Source organism: Nelumbo nucifera, chromosome 4 (genome assembly GCF_055504915.1).
Source record: "Nelumbo nucifera cultivar China Antique chromosome 4, China Antique-T2T, whole genome shotgun sequence".
Lineage (NCBI taxonomy): Eukaryota > Viridiplantae > Streptophyta > Magnoliopsida > Proteales > Nelumbonaceae > Nelumbo > Nelumbo nucifera.
In genome coordinates this window covers 19,787,574-19,806,106 of record NC_142652.1, presented here as the reverse complement: position 1 = coordinate 19,806,106, position 18,533 = coordinate 19,787,574, and the positions used below count along the sequence as shown (strand labels likewise).

At 36.2% G+C, this 18,533-nt stretch overlaps 1 protein-coding gene and 1 pseudogene across 1 annotated transcript; one reads left to right on the top strand and one right to left on the bottom strand.

The window, feature by feature from the left end:
* The first annotated feature begins 2,969 nt into the window (after positions 1-2,969).
* LOC104597985 (uncharacterized) lies at positions 2,970-5,725 on the top strand. Its single transcript, XM_010259817.3, has one exon. The coding sequence runs from the start codon at positions 3,512-3,514 to the stop codon at positions 5,255-5,257; it is 1,746 nt and encodes a 581-aa protein (XP_010258119.1). The 5' UTR covers positions 2,970-3,511; the 3' UTR covers positions 5,258-5,725.
* Positions 5,726-17,860: 12,135 nt separating this feature from the next.
* Positions 17,861-18,244, bottom strand: LOC104598177 (cyclase-like protein 2 pseudogene; annotated as a pseudogene).
* Positions 18,245-18,533: the final 289 nt, after the last annotated feature.

The window sequence follows — 18,533 nt, the reverse complement described above, 5'->3', positions numbered from 1 at the left end:
CAGAGAATAGGAGGGTGGACACATGGCTAAATTATTGCTTTGATCATCACCATGTGAGAGGCTGCCCTTGAGTCATGGATCTCTGGATCTGTTTTTGGTTTTGGGAAGTAGTGGGAAAGTAGGCAGCTGGAACCCAGCCCATGGACCGATCAGGACGTCAAGGTTTGCCACACATGACTCCGTTCCTACTGGGTTGTCTCGTCCCCAAAATATCTTAATAGACTTTGTCTTAATCCTTGAGATGACTACAACCTTAAGATGTGGTCATGTAGCATGTATCACAACATTACGATTTAGGTGCCCAATGAATTGGTCAGTGAAATGAATAGATGTTGCAATTGGTCAGGTCAAAGCTGAGAAGCACTAGAATCGGTCCCATGTTTAAATAAAGAGAGTCAGCAGGATCAAAGGAAAAAAAGAGCCCTAAAGCAGGCTCAAGTCAAGTCCATGGTGGGTCAAAAAAATCACAGTGGAAGGCTAAGGAAATACTCAAATACCATGAGGGTTATTAGCCAACCAGTACCATCATTTGGTGAGCTTAGAGGATATAGATGGGAGGATCCAAACTAAACCAACAAAAAGAAGAAAATAACATAGCTGATTCTAGGTTGGACAAATTCTTTTGGGCAACTTGGCTTATCAGTTAGCAACTAAAGCAGAAATTTGTGGTGATGATTCACCATTCACCACCAAGGATAAAAGGACACTGAGTACAAGATTGGGTAATGGGTGGTGGACAGAACTAGTGAAAGGAGTTGAGATGTTCTCATGGTTGTTCTAGGGTTAGGTCGAGGAGAGTGATACAAGGGGGCAAAGGACCTTAGCAAACTCTTCTCAAAACATGCTACATGTGTATAGTAAAAGAAAGTAAATGACCAACCTTGCCTTGAAAGAGGCCAAGCTGTCAATTTAAGCATCATATACGAGGGATCTTGACTGTGAATAAAGGATTATTAGCAACTTTACATGGTGTAATACATATGGAAGGTGGGTCTTATTGTTTATTTAGCTTCACCAGCAGTGAAACTCGTATTCTTGCCATGTGGCAATCTTTCATCACCAGTACCTACTTTCCCTCTGCAGTTTAAAGTTTAAACTCCATACTTCTCAATACATACTTATCCAATATTGTGATTTCAAGTATAAAAAGTAGAACTGTATTTTGCAACCTCCTCAATATTTGTACTTCACTTGATAATGATCCATTTTACTTTTTAGTTTATTAGAGATTTAAGTTTGGAGTCTTTAGTAGATTTAGCAAAGCTTGAATATCTCTTTAGAGTGTAAGAGAAAGGTTGGAATCAAATAATTTTTCCTGTTTTGTTTTTGGTGGAAAAGTGTCAGTATTAGTTACTTGGAACATCTAAAGTATGAATTATAAATGATGTTTGTCGTGAAAACTACTAAACAAATCAATAAAAAAAAAAAAAACAGTTGTTAAAAAATTGAAAGCTTGAAAAGATAAACAAGAACTCCTTTTCAATCATTTTGTTCCCCGAAAGGAACTTCTCCTTATTCATCCCTGTTTCAGTTCAATTGAAAGTTTAATAATTCCTTCTTATATTAAGCTTGCTATTGATCAATAATTAATCAAGGAACCAAATCATACAATATCATGCATTCACATTTCACACAGGCCGGTGCTTATACATCTCAATTAGAAAAAAAAAAAGGCAAAATAAACTATGCATAAGCATAACTAGCGACTGTTTCCCTTATACTTTTTTCTCTCTCTCTCTCTAAGAAGGATTCATTCAGAAATGCTTGAATTTTTCTACTTTGAAATTTGAACAAACACCCATCCTACACTACTTCTGTGTTTTATATTTGATGGGGAGATATTCCCAATGCAAGGCCTGGAACGGACCTTGCACCGACTGTGAATCCGGTTTCATTTGCAGGACGATGGAAGGATGAGGTGTGATTGGTTTACCAAGCTGCCTTCATCTGTAAGTCACTATTTAAAGCTAAATTGGGATCCCCTCACTGCTCGGATCCAACCTTGCATTGGCACAGATGAAGGATCACCCTTTGTGGCTTTTGGCACGACCCTTCGGTTAAAAGGTGACACCTCACATGTGGGTACTTTCGGCCTGGTTTCTCAAGCCTCAAGGAGAGATGACAGAGACAGAGAGACAGAGCAGAAGGGAACCTGCCCATCAAAGTCTAGTTGTAAATAAACAGTTGTTAATAAGACACTTTCATGGTTTCGTTTCATTACAGTTAGTGCAATAAGAGCGGCTCAATCAATCAAGAACAAGGCCGGCACCGTCACTCAGAAGTCAGATCCCTGTGCCCAGAACTGTTGGCCAACCTGTGACAAGGTAACAGTGAATATAAGCGTCAGAAATTAACAGCCAAACCTCCCAAAAGCTATTAAAATATAAAAAGAAACGAGGGAACGCAGCTCCAAATTCCCCAGACACATTTCATCATTTAAATAATGAAGATGAAACATGGGGTTTGTGTCTTAGCCTGAGCTTCCAAAGACTAAAGTATTTAAAAAACCAGACAACAACTCCACAACTCTGGAGATAAATCTACATCGAATTAATGGGTAATGCTTATAGCCTTGTAGACTTGTTACTAAACACAGTGAAGAAAAATTTTGGAAGGGGAGGTGGGTTCTTTTTCTGTTTTATTTTTATTGAAATAATTGTTACTGGTAAAGAAAGAAGGGATGAGAAAAATAATGAAAAAGTCCAAAGAATGAAGGTTGTTTTGGGTGGAGATTCGAACCTTTCACCTGTGGCTCAGTGGGGATTGCTATTTCCTAAAGAGAAAGACAAAGGAAGGAATAGTTGGGGGCAGTTAGTTTTAAGTGGGGCAGCCCCAACACTTAGGGATTGCTCAAATGGAGAAATCCCAACCGTAAGATGGAATGGCGTAGGATTCTCGGTTGAGTACACGTGCTGCTATCTTTCCTTTCCTCTTTTTATCTTTGCTTCCATGCATGGATTTCTCCTCCAAAATCCAAATATAGGCAGCACCAAAGCAGAGAGAGAGAGAGAGAGGCGATAGACCGATAGAGAGAAGAAAGCTCTCTTCTTTCTTTTGTAGTTCTTTTTCTTCTCTGGCCTGTTCATTGCCATCATTAACAACTGATGTCACAGACCCATCTCTTCAAATTTGATTTTCTACTTTTCCTGCAATTTTCAACTGCCCAAGAGAGAGCGAAGGGAAGGATACCTAATTCAGTGGGTTTATGTGTATCAGATCTTGTTCTTGATCACGAAGACCTCTGGAATCTGAGATGGGTTCATCTTTGATCAGTTAAAAAAGCTGAAAACTCGTGATCTGATTCGATATTCTTATCAGATTTGAGCTCCTACTTTGCTCTTTTGATCTCAACTTTTGTGGGTTCCTCTATTTCTCTAGCATTTGGGTTGTAACGATGGAATGAGATCGAGAATTCAAGCGTTCTTGCAGTTTTTTTCGATAGGCTTGAGCTCTCTGCTGCTTTTTCTGATCTGGGCATCCCATTTTCCTGTTGTTGGTTTCGAAATAATAGATGGAAGAAGATCAAGAGCAGAAGCATGTATGCAAGTTCTGTAAGAAGACTTTCCCCTGTGGGAGGTCCTTGGGAGGTCACATGAGGTCTCATATGACTATGAATTCAGTTGAAACCGAGGACAAGCTCGGCAGGAAGAAGGTTTCTTCTGTTAATGGTGAAAGTAACAGTAATAACTACATGGGTTGCGAAGCTGGTAATCACGCTGGTTATGGCCTTAGAGAGAACCCCAAGAAGACTTGGAGGTTTTCGGATTCAAGCGATGGTGCTTTGCGCCAAGGGAAGGTCTGTAAAGAATGCGGTAAAGGATTTCAGTCATGGAAAGCTCTCTTTGGTCACATGAGATGCCACTCTGAAAGAGAGAGGGTCTCCAACAGCTTGGAAGATGATTCGTGGACTTGTGAAAACCAGAAGGTGGTCATGGACAGCCAATCTGACAACGAAGCTGCTGCTCCAAGGCGCAGGAGGAGATCAAGAAGAATGAGGTATAGAGCTACTGCAACTTCATCTTCTTTCTCTTTCGCTAATGCTTCTTCTTCTGTTTCGGAGATTGAGCAAGAACAGGAGGAGGTGGCCATGTGTTTGATGATGCTGTCTCGGGATGTGGGTCACTGGGGTGGATTGAATTCTGTTGGAGAGTCTTCTGATAACAATTCTGTAGTTTTAGAAGCTAGGTCATCCGGCATAGATAAGCGAATTACTAGAAGAGGAGGCAAAGTTTTTACTTCTAATGTATATGAGACTGTGAAGATGCAGAAACCAAGAAACAGGCGGTTAGACTCTGTTGTTTCCGATCCTGAGAATGTTCATGTCGACAAGGGAAGATCTGAGTGCGGTGTTTCTGATTCTGGAGTTTTGAGGAAAGGAATCAAGAAGGGGGAATCAGAAGTCTCTGTTGATGGGTTTCTCACGGATGATGAGTTTAAGAAGCCTAAATTGGATGACGAAACTGGTTTTGAGTTGTCAGATATGGAACTGATGAGGAAGGATAATAAAAAAAGATTCAATTGTAAAAAGAGTACAGTGGACTATTCTGAAGTTGAATTGGGGAAAGATTTTGTCAAAGAAACCGGAAAAGATAGGTCTGATTCAGAGTTTAAGAAGTTCAGTTTCAGCAAGAGAACCAGAACTGATGCTTACGATCCTGAATTGGGAGGCGATTTCAGCAAGAAGATAAGATATGATGATTTGGATTCAGAAATCTACGGAGAGACTCAAAAGAAAAGCAGGTATGAATGTACAACTTGCAACAAGATCTTCCATTCCTACCAGGCTCTCGGGGGGCACAGAGCCAGCCACAAGAAGGTCAAAGGATGTTTTGCTTCAAAGGTTGAGAGCAGTGAGAACAGCATCGAGACAGATGTTTCTCCTGATCCAACAGCTGACAGTAAACTTGTTAAGTCTTGCAGTAATGAGAACCTGGTAGATCGAGATGGTGCTGTCAGTTTGGAAGCAAGCTCTGTATCAAAGAAGAGTAAGGGGCATGAATGTCCAATCTGCTTCAAGGTTTTCACGTCAGGCCAAGCTTTGGGCGGCCACAAACGGTCCCATATGGTTGGGGGCTCTGAAGCCAGAGGGAATCAGACCATTGTAATTCAACAACAGCTTCCTGAGATTCGTGATCTACTAGATCTCAATCTTCCTGCTCCTGCTGAGGAAGACAACGGTGGCCGCGTGGGGTTTAACCCATGGTGGGTTGGAAGCAACCACAAACATGAACCGCTGGTAGGTCTGATTTCCAACTGAGTAACCTGAGACTGGTCATGTTTCCCATGAAGATGCAAGAGTGTACAGACAAGTTGGTTGATATTATTTCATTAATTCTTTTCATATCCAAGCATATGCTCTATTGAGGTAATAGTTCCCTTTGCTGCTTAAATCAACTAAGTAGCATTTTTCCTCTCCCTCTCTCTCTCTCTCTGCCTTTCCATCCACCCCCTTTTGCCTTTTCTGTTTTCCAATCTCAGAATAAATCTACATTGTCACAAAATTTTAAGTTCATCAATCTGTTTCAACTTGAAACTATATACTGTAATTGGGTTTTGTTTTATATTTCTTCTTCCAGTGTAATTTCTCTAATTCCAAATGAACTCAGATTGCTCTCTGTTTCTGTTCTATAGGCTGAGGTTGCACTCATTTCTCGAATTTTTTTAGTTTAAGTGTGTACATAGTTGAAAGCATTTTTATTACTGAGACTTGATTTATGTTCATATATGGCAACTTGTTGAGAACATCTATGATAATTCCTGTTATTATGAATTAATTACAGTGGTTTTTATAATAGATGACAATGTCTTGGCATACAACCATCTCCATGATTAACTAAACTGGAGAACCAACTTCATCCTCCCATTTCAGTATAGCCTGTTGAAGTTGTTGAATTCAATCAAATGCACTGTTTCAACAGATGCATCAGATTGGGTTTGAGTTCATTTTTAGAAGAAGATTGCTGGGTGATTTTACTTCTGAAGCTAGGGGGGGGATATATTCTAGATTCTGTCTTTTTTTTAGTAGATTCAACTAGGTAGGGAAAAAACAGTATATTTATATTAGAAGTTTTCTGTTCGAGTAGTTAGATTATCTTGAGAACGTAATGGATATTGGAAATTGGTTAGGCTACCTTTAAGTTTGATGTTAAGCTGGATATGATTCAGTTGTGAAGTGATGAGGAAACAAGGTTAATGACACTTCATCATTTCAGAATATACAAGTTGCAAGATGGCATGTGAGCTCAAGGTGGTTGTTTAGTCACCTACCACGAAATATGACAACCCATCACACTTACTATATATGGATATCTTCCTTTCTTTAACTTTGGAGTAGTACTCACATACCTTTGTTCTAAAGACTAATGCTTCTATTATGCTTATTTTTTTTCTTCTGTTTCTCTATCCTTTTCTCCTCTCATCTTTCTTGTGCATCCAAGTGTGTGAAGTTCAAACCCCTCCCAGCTTGGGAAAAATGGGACCTGCAACTCCCATTGAGAAAGCTTCTCTTATGGAAGTCAGGGAGTAGTTATATTAATTGGTTAAGTTCAGCTTTAAAATGATACTAAAACAGGTTGAATGGTGGCATCATATCAGTGTTGGTTTATAATAATCTTATTTGATGGAGGTGGGCATCCTATGAACAGGTAAAAACCGGGTCAATTCACCTTAACTCCATCCATGAGTTCTCCATAGTGCTTGTGTGAAATCAACCACTCCATGAATTAGAAGATAATAATTTCATCCGCAACCTTAAGGATTAATTTAACACTAATTTTGTTTTAAGGGCTTGATCCTATTTTGTTAGGTAGAACCAAAGTCAATAAACTTGAGACAAAGCTGTGTCATCCATTGTCTATAAAATGTAGCATCAGGGCTGCAATCTACAGTTAGCATAGTCATGAATGTAGATAGATTCCAGTATGCATGATTTTTTTTGCATCAAGCTTTTAGATAAGAACATGGTTTCTGAATCACATATCCATTTGTCAACTTGCACTCGTTTTTCTTCTTCATTTTGACTGCTTCCATTTGCTCTAGCCACTTGCACTAGCTTTATCAAGGTCAAGAATAGAAGAACGCATTTGGTAAGGTTCTAATCCAGAGGGTTTATCATTACAAAGGTTCAGCAGGAACTCCCTGTGGGGCCTGACCTGATGGGCGTGATTAGCATTCCTCTATAACTATAAGAAGACAAAGTATAGCTTGTTTGAGGAGTTGGGGTAGTAGTTATTGAAATTTTGGGTTCTGCTTTACAGCATTTTGACAGGTAGAAAACTCACAATGGGTTCATAAGTTCTCCAAATCACCTTTCCATGTTGCATGTTTTAGCCCACTAGGCCTCCGCAAGTCCGAACGTGGCAAAGAAAAACTGCTTCTGTCGGGGCAAGAAAGAAACCTAAATGGCACGGAAGATTGATGAGAATGAAATCTAAGCAGCAGGTAGCAACAAAAAACAGAGGTCCCCAGCCCCCCACCCGACACGTTCCCCTGTAAACCTTAGAATGATGGAGAAAGTTTTAGGCCCCTGCCACGTCAGCCTGGTAGGTATAGAGCTGATGTGGACCGGGGAATGAATATGTGGTGACATCATTTAACAGCTGCGGATGGAAGAAATAGTAAAAGATGGAAATAGGCGGCACTCACCGGAAGTGGAATTCAGAAAAAAAGATTTCAAAATCTAAAAAAACAATAAAGGCTTAAAGTCAGGGGTAATAACCTTTTTAGAGGAGGGTGAGGAAAAAAAAATAAAACATCATCCCAACGCGAATATGTTATATATGTGGTTATCCCAAATACCCTAATAAAATTAGTAGGTCACTAATATGTTGGGACTGATTTTTAAGAAAAAATGTTTATACTTTCAAGATCCGTTTTTTATAAAAAAATGTTTCTGCCATGTAGGCAGTGAGTAACATTATGTTGTTTGGTAAAGTGATTTTCATCATCGTTTTTCATGTATGTGATGACAGATAAGCACCACATAGGATATACATCAGTTAACCGTTGGGGGAAACGGTTCATTCATCGGTGGGAGTCTCAATTTTCGAGGCATGCCCAATTTTTTAATAATCGGCTGAACCGAACAATGAAATACACGAGTGTTTGTTGAAATGCCTATATGGATCCGACGTGACACGTTTTTTTAAAAAACGGCTACGATTCCAAACATGTCCTAATGCTGAATGAGACTTAAATCATAAATATGGTATCAATGTTGCCTTTTAGCATTCTGAATTGTGCTTATTGTCAATTGTCCAACACCACCACCTCCAAATAAGCAAATGAGGCTACACTAGTGTTCTAGTTGGCTGGTGGACAAATTTTGTTCTATTAATGAATGATGCTGCCTGCCTCAACTCTAAAATTCTCAAAGCGAATTAAAGGAAGGAGCAGCCATGGAATGGAAGAAGAAGAAAGAAGAAAGAGGGAAAGGGCAGCATTTAGTGATTCTATAAACTCTAGACTCTAGCTGGCTGGATCATTATGGTGTTGAACATAAAACACTAAAAGGGGGACATTACACAGTCCCATATTCCATAGGCATATGGAGTGATGGATTGGAATTTGGAATTGGGGGGAATGAATCGAGTGGATTGCAGTTTTTGCTATGTCTTTTCTGTCGTTCACACAATTGATTGTATCAACATCCCAACTATATATATTAATTAAAGAGTTTGGGGCGGCCTATAAATAATGAAATAGATATGATGTGGGACCCCTCATGAAAAAGACGACCTCAAAATTAGGTAGATACGGACGACGAGAGCTATATTTATCTATCTATCTATCTGATCATTGGTTTGGGAAACACAAACATTGGAGAAATTGGGGCCATTAATTATACTATCATTCCCATGCTGCTGCATAGCTTGACGGGAGCCACGTCATCCCCATTCATCATCCAACGTGGCAGGAGGCATTTGGACATTGGTTAGAGACTTAAAGAGCCAAGAGGTTGCAATTGCGATTTGCGAAGCCAAGAAGAAGACAAAAATACCGTTGGCCTCTCTTTTTCTTTATGATATTTCCAACGTGGTTCCTCGGGAAGCTGCTCCCTGAATTATCAAATCAATCTAATCGGTAATCGTGGCCCGGGCCGGCGGGCCCCCCATTTCAGTGTTTTAACGACACACGGATACTGAGAGTTCTTACCAAGTCAAGGACTGTACCTAACCTACCTGAGTAGTGAGTACTACATAGATCATCATCCCTAAACCTAAAGCGCTTCCGACGGTGGATTATGACCCAAGTTCATCTGGTTTCGTGGATCAACATTCAACAGTGGGCCGTTTACTTTAGACGTTGGGAGTCAATTTTTTTTGCAAATCACCAATCGCAAGTGGAACTCGGTTGCTTGTGGGCCCGGCCCAATGGGCTAAATAAATTTTTAAATTAGAACCGCCTGGTTTTGACATTGGAAGACATTAGTTAGTTTATCTGCTTTTGGCCTACGCCTACCCAAAACCTGTAATTTCCAAGTTTTTGCTATAATATCTTCAAGTCAAATGTCAATTGATTGAATTTGACTACCTTGCCACGTGGAAAGGGGAAAAGCTAAAAAGAGAAAATTTGACGATTTTTGTACTCTAATCTAAGGTGATCAAAGCAGGCTCTCAGCATTGTGTAAGCAAATGGGCCCGTGTCCATCCTTGCAACCCTAAACCCACTACCCTGCTAATGATAGTTCTTTATTCAAATTCAATGTAACTGAGAAACAAAGGAAAAGAAAATGCAAGGCTGTATTTGGATTAGGATGAATTTAGAAATGGAGGCCAAAATGGAATTGTCAACTCTAAAAAGATTCTCCGGATTTTGTTACTTGGACACGTGTTTCTTGTTTGGTGGTGCATTATTCAAAATAAATAAACAAATAAAATGGAAATTCAAATTCTTTCTAAAGGTAGTCATTTTATTTCCACATAATTAAGATAGAATCAAAGCTCAAATCCATTCTGTAATCCAGATGCAACCAGTTCTAAAGAGAAAAGTAAGTTACTGTTTGGGAGGAGGGTTATGGTTAGCAATGGCAACGGGGTGGGTTTTCCGTCCCCACTCCAATTTTGAAATAAATTCTTGTCTCCAATCTGATTCATGTTGGATAAAATTTGTCCTCCATCCCTGATCCTTGATAGAGACAGCCAAACAGGTGCCATGCCGGGACCCAAATCCCTAAAAAAAAATAATCAATAATAATTTTTGAAAAATAAGTATACTTAAAAAAAAAGATATTTTAAAAAAATATAAACAATATTTTAATAAACATTATATATATATATATATATATATATATAATCGGGATCGAAACAGTGCGGGAAAACCCCAATACACTTTCATTTAGCCAAGAATGGTGAAGTTAGTGTATAAACAACCTCAGCTTTCTGGCTTACTAGCTTGGGCAGCATTCCATGAATGCAATGAACTACCACCACCCATTTAGGTACTTGCTGAATTCTTGCAAGCTGCAGCTATTATTGGGCTAGCTCTGAAGTTGGTAAGGTTTATTAACCCTGCATTAATATCTATCTATCAAATTAATTTGCAAATTTGGGCGATAACCCATATCTATGATTTGGAAAAACAAGTTCTGTGCAAGGTCAACAGCCTGAATTATACAAAGATTGAGCCAATTCGACTCAAGTTGAGGGTTGGATCCACACACAAGAATGCTGTCAAACTGGTGGAGCCCAAATGGGTAGAGCAATTCCGTATCAAAATGGGCGCTTAAAGAGGCTGAATTTGAGCCAATCAATCAAGGCCATAGGTTATACCATCGCTAGCTAGCATCTCTCTTAGTTACTTGTACGCACCACTCTATTTTCAGGTCAGCTCTGAATTTTGATAACTATTGGTTTTTTCTTCTCTCTTCTTGGAGACAAATGCCGTAGTGAAGCCTCGACAGTTTAATATTAAAAAAGATGTGAACATATTTGGACTTTGCGAAGCGAATTTATACTTATGGCACTAAATAGAACAGAATGGTGAAACAGGATTCATATAATCAACCCTATAGCCATATAATTGAGATAAGACATAGATGAATATGATGATGATGGCGATGATGAAAGTGAATCGTATGAGAAGCTTCCTGGGGCATGAATCACATTGGTTATGGTCCACCTTAAACCTCTAAGCTAGGGCTCAGAGTCAAATTTAACACCATATGTATGTCCTTATTTTCATCCACCTAGTCCAGAAAACAAGAACCAAATTCCATGCTCCATGTGCTTTAAGTATCAAGAAAGCATGAGCCAGCCACCCCACAACTTGTTGATTTCTTCTATCTGTCCCTGTTGTCTAGCCTTGTTTATCTTCATTTTTCAATGAGAATCGACCAGTAGCAAGAGAGGAATTCACGGGTGGAACTGTTTTCTGGGTTCATCAGTGGGCAACTGTTCAGTCTGAATTGCACAATGTTAATCTGGGACTCCCATTTGAGTTGTAATAATTGTTTGGAACATATTTTTATTTGTAATTTCACATGTTGATAATAATTTGATGATGGAGATGGCACCAAATAGAACGGAATGACAAAACAGGATGACCCCATTTATTAGGATTTCTATGTTAAAACATGCATGCATTCACTTAGTAATTAGATTGGGTTCTGATTTTGACCCATCCAATCTGATAGAAATTCAAGTCTAGTAATATGTAATATAAAAATGTATATAAATAGATATTATATATAATATTTTTATACATTATATGTAGAAAAAATAATTAATTTTTTCTTTTTTAATGACAACAGAACAGAGTCACATTAAATCCGAATCCAATATTTTGAATTTTAGATGATATTCAAATTTGAAATTTCAATATTTATCACATCAGATGCAACTGAATCCAATCCAAATCCAACCCAATTACAGCCCTAAAACATATATGAATTCATCAACATTTGTTTTGATTTATAAATCTTGCTCCAGTTCAAGTTGGCTACTGATGTTTTAACTCTCCATCTTCATTCGCTTACACAGTTTTGGCCAGAAAATCTGCAACCAATTGTCACCTTTGGACACAACATATAGCTGATAGCTTAGTCCAATTTTGTTTAAATTCCTTATTTTATTGTAATACAGGCCTTTAAATGTGCATGCTTTCAAGCCCATAGTCCAAGTCATAAAGAAAAGCCCATAGTCCAAGGCCCACCATGAAAACATATCCGAACACTTGCAACAAAGAGTTTTTATTAAATCGTTTATAATTTACATTTAGTGGACACTAATGTAATGGGCCAAATGAAGTCTTATGGATAAGGTTCAAAGTATGGGAAATGCTAAGTGTATCGGAAAGATAATTTTAAGGGACATATATAGATACGTCTTAGATATGCATACGTATCTAAGATAAATTAAGATATGCTTGGAAACACTATAAATACTTCAATAAATCATAAAAATACATCAAAAACACTAAATATAAGACCTCAATGAGGTGTATATACATTAAATTAATACATTTAATTAGTTTTATGAAGAAATATATTATAGTTAATTATAATTTCATTAAAAAACCTATGCTTAACTATAATTTATAAATTATAATTCTTAAGTTTTAATGTTTTATGAGATGGGAAAAACCCAACTCTCCTATCCAACCATAAAACATGCATTGACACAACTTATAAGTGAAAATATAATTAATAACTATTTATTATTTAAACAATTATTATTTATAATTTATTTCCAAAAATTATAAAAAATAAATAAACACTATATAATATATTCAAAAAATAGTTATTAAAGAAGAAATTTCAATTACTCTATGGATATGATAGATGAATCCATAGATCTAGAACATATTTAGTCTTTATAGGCAGAGAAAAAATTACATTTTCAAATTTTTTGTTAATTTATATTTTCCCCAAATATCTTCATGAAATTTCCATAAATCTATTGATAACACAAAACAAAAAATTATGATTTTGAATGTAAGAAATGTAGATCAATATAAAATTAAGCATTCAAGAAAATAATCACAAGATATTAAAAAAATGAAAAAATATACCTATTTTTGCCATATTTTTTAAAATTTGAAAAATATTAAAAAAATAATGGTTCACACTTGTTCTCTGCAAATTTTTGCAAATCTAGCACTCTAGGAATGAGATTTAGAGTTCTAGAGTCATTTGGGGGGTGAAAGAAGCATTATTTCAGGGAAAAGAAGATTGTTTTCCCCTTTATTTTTTCTTTTCCAAATTTTGGCCGTATCTTTTTCGTCGATACGCTCCAATACGCCCTGATACACCCCCGATATGGGTCCGATGCACATGAAAAAAGATGAGATGCCCGATTTCTATACGTATTCCGTATCTATTTTTCAAAGATACGATATAATATGCCCCATATTGGGCATATCGTACCGAAATTTTAAACCTTGCTTATGGGCAACTAAAATGGACAAAAAGACATTTTGTTTGGAAAATGGAATAAAGAATGCATGTTCAAATCAAATGCAGAGCTTAGCATAAGAAATATGGAACATATAAATGCAACTGACCTAATGAAATTAGATCAGAGGATAATCAAAGAAGAGGAAAATATCTGGGTCCAAATCACAAGAAAAAAATATTTGAAAATAAGGAATTTTTTGCTTTTGAGAGTGAAACTCTAATATATATATATATATTATGAATTTGTTTGGGAAAAATTTATCATTTATTCTTGATATTTTGAAAGAATAGAAATGATAAATTTTCTATAATAAATGTTATAGTCTTATAGACTCTCTTAGATTATCAAGAAAATTTTGAAGAACACCAGCCACTATCTAGAGGCCCCGAACTACCATGAAATGGAGAAGTGATGAAAGAGAAAATTAAATTGGATCAAATGGGCTCCTCCAAATATAAATGAAGTAAAAGTAAATCTTGTTGCATCAAAATGAGGTGATAATAGTTGTGCGCATAGATGAATATATAGCCCGAAACTATCAAGGAGAGATTATCAAAATTGTTTTAGACTAAATTGGGAAATCCTCAAATATTAGTAACTGAATGTAGAGGTGTAAAACGGGTCGGGCCGTGGTGTGCTTTATGGGCAGCCTGTGCAAGTCGTGGATCATGTTGGGTTGTGCTTCCATCCTCTAGGATACTTCAGTGGGTCGGCCTGACACAGCCTGCAGCACGAGCCCATGTAGGCCCATGGCATGGCACGGGCTTAGGCTGGGCAAGCTACAAGTCATGTCAGGCTGGGCTACGGGTTGGGCTTTGGGCCTAGGCCAAATCAGGCTAGTCTTTTTTTCTTTTTGTTTTTTTGAAATTTTAATTTTTTTTCATTTTTTGCTAAGTACAGTGTCAAAGTGATAGAAACTTTGGAAAAATACAACTTTAACAAAAAATACTTAACAAAATAAAAAATAGACAACAAATTGGAAAAAATAGAAATTTTATTTCATTTTAATTTGAACAATATAATGGATGAATGAAATGTTGGAAATAGAATAAAATATAAAAGCAATATATAAATTGAAAATAAAAAAGTACATTATTGAAAAAATAACAAATAATTTAAATAAAATTTAAAAACAAAATTTACAATAATTTTAAAAATGTTATACAATTATTGAATTTATACAAAAAATATTGATTTCATCATTTTTCTTCAAGCTCCACCTGCATCTCCTTGACTTTGATCATCTCCTTCTAGTAAAACATCGAGTGAAGTGTCATGCCCTCCTTTATCTTGCAATCTATCATCAACATACATTCAGCCAATCTTTTAATCAAATGCTTATCATCTCCAAATTTTCACCATTCATGTAGCTTCTCTTGTTGTCCAACACCCTAGTACCTGCAATAAAATAAGACTCCAATGAAACTATAGACACTAAGGGTTAGTAGATCATGTGCCATAGTGGCAAAAGCTGGATAATTTTTTTCCATGTTCACTCCACCTAGCTAAAATATCAAAATTATTTAGTTCTTCCGAATCGAATGATTCACCTAAATTAGAAAAAGTTGCTTGTAAATAAAAATTAAGTTCAACAAATTAACTTGTTGTGAAGTGGCAGTAGATTTTTGCCTTTTACTTATTAGAGACCAATTTTTTTCTTTTCCACTACTAGAACTAGATGTTTTAAAAGTTGAAGTTTCACTTGTACAAGTTGCAATTTTCCTATGCCCTATCATTTGAGACTCATAGAAAATGTACATCTCGAATAATAAATTATTCATTTCTTTATTTTTATTTCCAATTCCAACATTCATATTTTCACAATATGATCCAAGTAAAATATCTAAACCATCTTCTTTAATCTTAGGATCTAATATTGTAGCTAAGCAATAAAGATGAGAAATTTTCTACCAATATTTTTAAAATTTATTTTCCATTAATTTGACAATATTTTCAAATTGTGGATTTTTTTTCTATATTTTGCAAAAAAAAACCCATTAATCATAAATAAATTATTAACTAAATTACAATTATTTGGGTAATAAACATCCAAAAATTCATTAGTTATATCATAAAAATTTTGTAAAATATATTTTATACAAATTGTCATTTCCCAATCTTCTTCAAATATAATATCATGTGTCATTTTTGCATTATCAAAATTAGTAAGAATTTGCTTGTAAGCAATAGAACTTTCTAACATATAATAGGTAGAATTCCATTCATCTTGAATATCTAATAGAATTTTTTTATATTTTAAATGTTTTCTTGTTCTACAACTTCTAATATACAATATAAAATTTCTAATTTTAAAAATATAATGAGAAATTATATTTAAAGCATCATAAACAAATAAATTTAAGATGTGACATGTACATCTAATATGGAATAATTTATCATTTAAACATGATTTTAATTGAGATTTTAAAACATTTATTGTTGTATCATTATTACTAGCATTATCAAAACTAATAGAAAAAAGTTTATTTTCAATTCCATAATTATGTAAAGTATTTAAAATACTTTCAGCGATTATTGGGCCAATATGTAACCATTCAAACCTAGTAAAACTTACAATTCTTCTTTATAAAAGTCAATTTTCATCAATAAAATAACTAGTAGCACAAATATAACTTATATTATATTTAAGTCAAAATATCAAAAGCAATTGCAACTTTAGAAGAAAGATTTGATAAAATAGAAATGAATTTTTGTTTATATGAATAAAAAATTTTCAAAGCATCTGATCTAATAGTATTTTTAGAAGCTTTTTTAAACTATGGATTTACAAAATGTTGTAAAAATCTTTCATCTTTAGCTATAAATATTGTTGTTCAACATATACAATATATTTTGCTAATTCCTACATCATTTTTTCTTGAAAATATTTAAAAGTACCAAAAAAAAAAAAAACCCACGCCCAATTTGTGTTTGTGATGTTTGTTTCTGTTTTTCTTATTCATTTTTCTGATGACTTAGAATATGTTTGCCCAAGTAGTCAATACCACCCTTGCTGCTATAATTAACTAAAGTCATTCATACATTTAGAACAAACGGTTCTTTTTCCTTGCCCTCAACTTCTTCTATGATAAATACTTCCTAAAATGGGTTAATCAACTTACTACCATTCTTTTTCTTTTCTCTAGTGGTAGTACTAGGATGGGAACTCTAACAATATTAGTAGTATCCATATCAATGCTAATACTATCATATTGTCATTGAACATCGTCGACATTGAACATGTTGGGAAATTGGTTTCAAGAGGAGCTTATCATTTCAAAAAAACTCTAAAAAAAATAAATTAATTTAATTGCAACTATTCAGACTACCAATTCAGAATCTCAATTTGATTTCAACGGTTGAAGCCTCCAGTCCTCCCAATTGCCAACTTGAAATACTTGAGCAAGCCTTATTCTTGTTGAAACTTGAATAAAGTTGAAAATTGGACAACAGAGAGAGTATGGGAATGTGTATAAAAGAGTATGAGAGATGAGAGAATGTGAGAATTGGTGTAATGAGAATGATGGAGGATAAGGGTATTTATAGGTATTGGAAATAATTCAATTGTCCAAAATACCTTGAAAAGGTAGCTATTTTTTAGTTGTTAAAATGAGTACTTTGGTCATTATAAAGTCAATTATCACTTTATTCAAATGCCTCTCCAAATTAACTGTTATATAGTTGTTGGGGGCATTATTATCATTCTTTATCCCCTCTAAAGCCAAAATACATAAATTCCTCACTAACTATTTATTTATATCTGTTGTGGTATTTATGTAAACCCCCCCACACATAGACTAATTTTTGCTTTTTTTTTTTTTGGAGGGTGGGGGGGTGCAGTCCTTCTGGCTAGTTTCCTACGAGCGGGTCGTGCTCAACCCACTACAGGCCTGTGTGTCGAGCCGTGCTGCATGTTGGGCCATGCTGATACACAGGCTGTGGGCGATACAACCCGCTCAATCATGTCATAACGTGTCGGCCCATGGTCTTGCCGTCTTGGAAACCCAAGTCTAGCACGGTCCACATGCCATTGTGCCAAGCAATGTCGGGCCAAAACCAAAATCGCATGGGGGCGGCATGGACCAATTTACATCTCTACTGAAATGCGAGCAAGCCTTGAGACTCTAACATGTTAACAATGAAGTTAGGAGTTAGCTAGTAGGTGACTCAAATACTACAATAGAGGTGCTTTGAGGCTTGAGCAAAGTTACGTGAAAATGCTGCACAACGGAGGAATGTAAAAAGAAAGGGTAATTGTCCAAAACCCACCATCACTTTTTCTGAATTATCCAAAATTCACCATAACTTTTCAAAACGTCCAAAACTCACCATGTCAATGAGATTTTATTTTCTAAAACTCACCATCATTTACAACACCGTTAAACTTGAATAACCCAAAGTGTCCACGTCAGCCTAAATGCATAATTCATGACTAAACTGCCCCTAAATGGTCAAGAGTGTCGACGTCAAAAACCAGTATCAAAGTAGTGATCATATACATGGCCAGGTGCATCGACGTTGGTGCCCATGTGGGTAGGCAACTTCACCTTGGAGATGTTAGCAAGGGAACCATTCTTCATGCTCTTCGGGAGCCACAGAAATTGGCTTAACCCATCCGATGAACCCCAAGCAGGCATTTCCTCTCTGTACCTATGACTTATATCAAAGATCCTTCCGTCATCGTACACCTCCCTCCTCACAGGGACTAAATCGTCTCTTGGTGAGCACGAACTGGAATTGTCGCCGTAAGTCGGTGGATAGGCGTAGGCTAGAGATACGATGGAAAATGTCATAATTACAGTGCTGAGAAAGATCAGCAGCGCCAGGGGAGCTATCGTCCTAGTTGCCATGATGCCGTTGCCTTTTTGCTGGGAAGTGAAATCGAAGCAGAGCAGCGAATGACTGATTAAGTGGGGAACTATTTCACTTATCTTCAAAGACTTTTGGTGGGAGTATTTATTTGATTTGCTTATGCATTCTGAATTTCTGATTCGAATCGAATTCCATTCGAGTTGATTCCATTCCAAATTCTAATTGACAAAAACTTCAAATAAATCCAGCTAAAGAAAAATACAAAAGTTCGGGTTGGACCCACACAACTAGCAGTCTAATCACCCTCAACCAAGGTATCTGGAACGT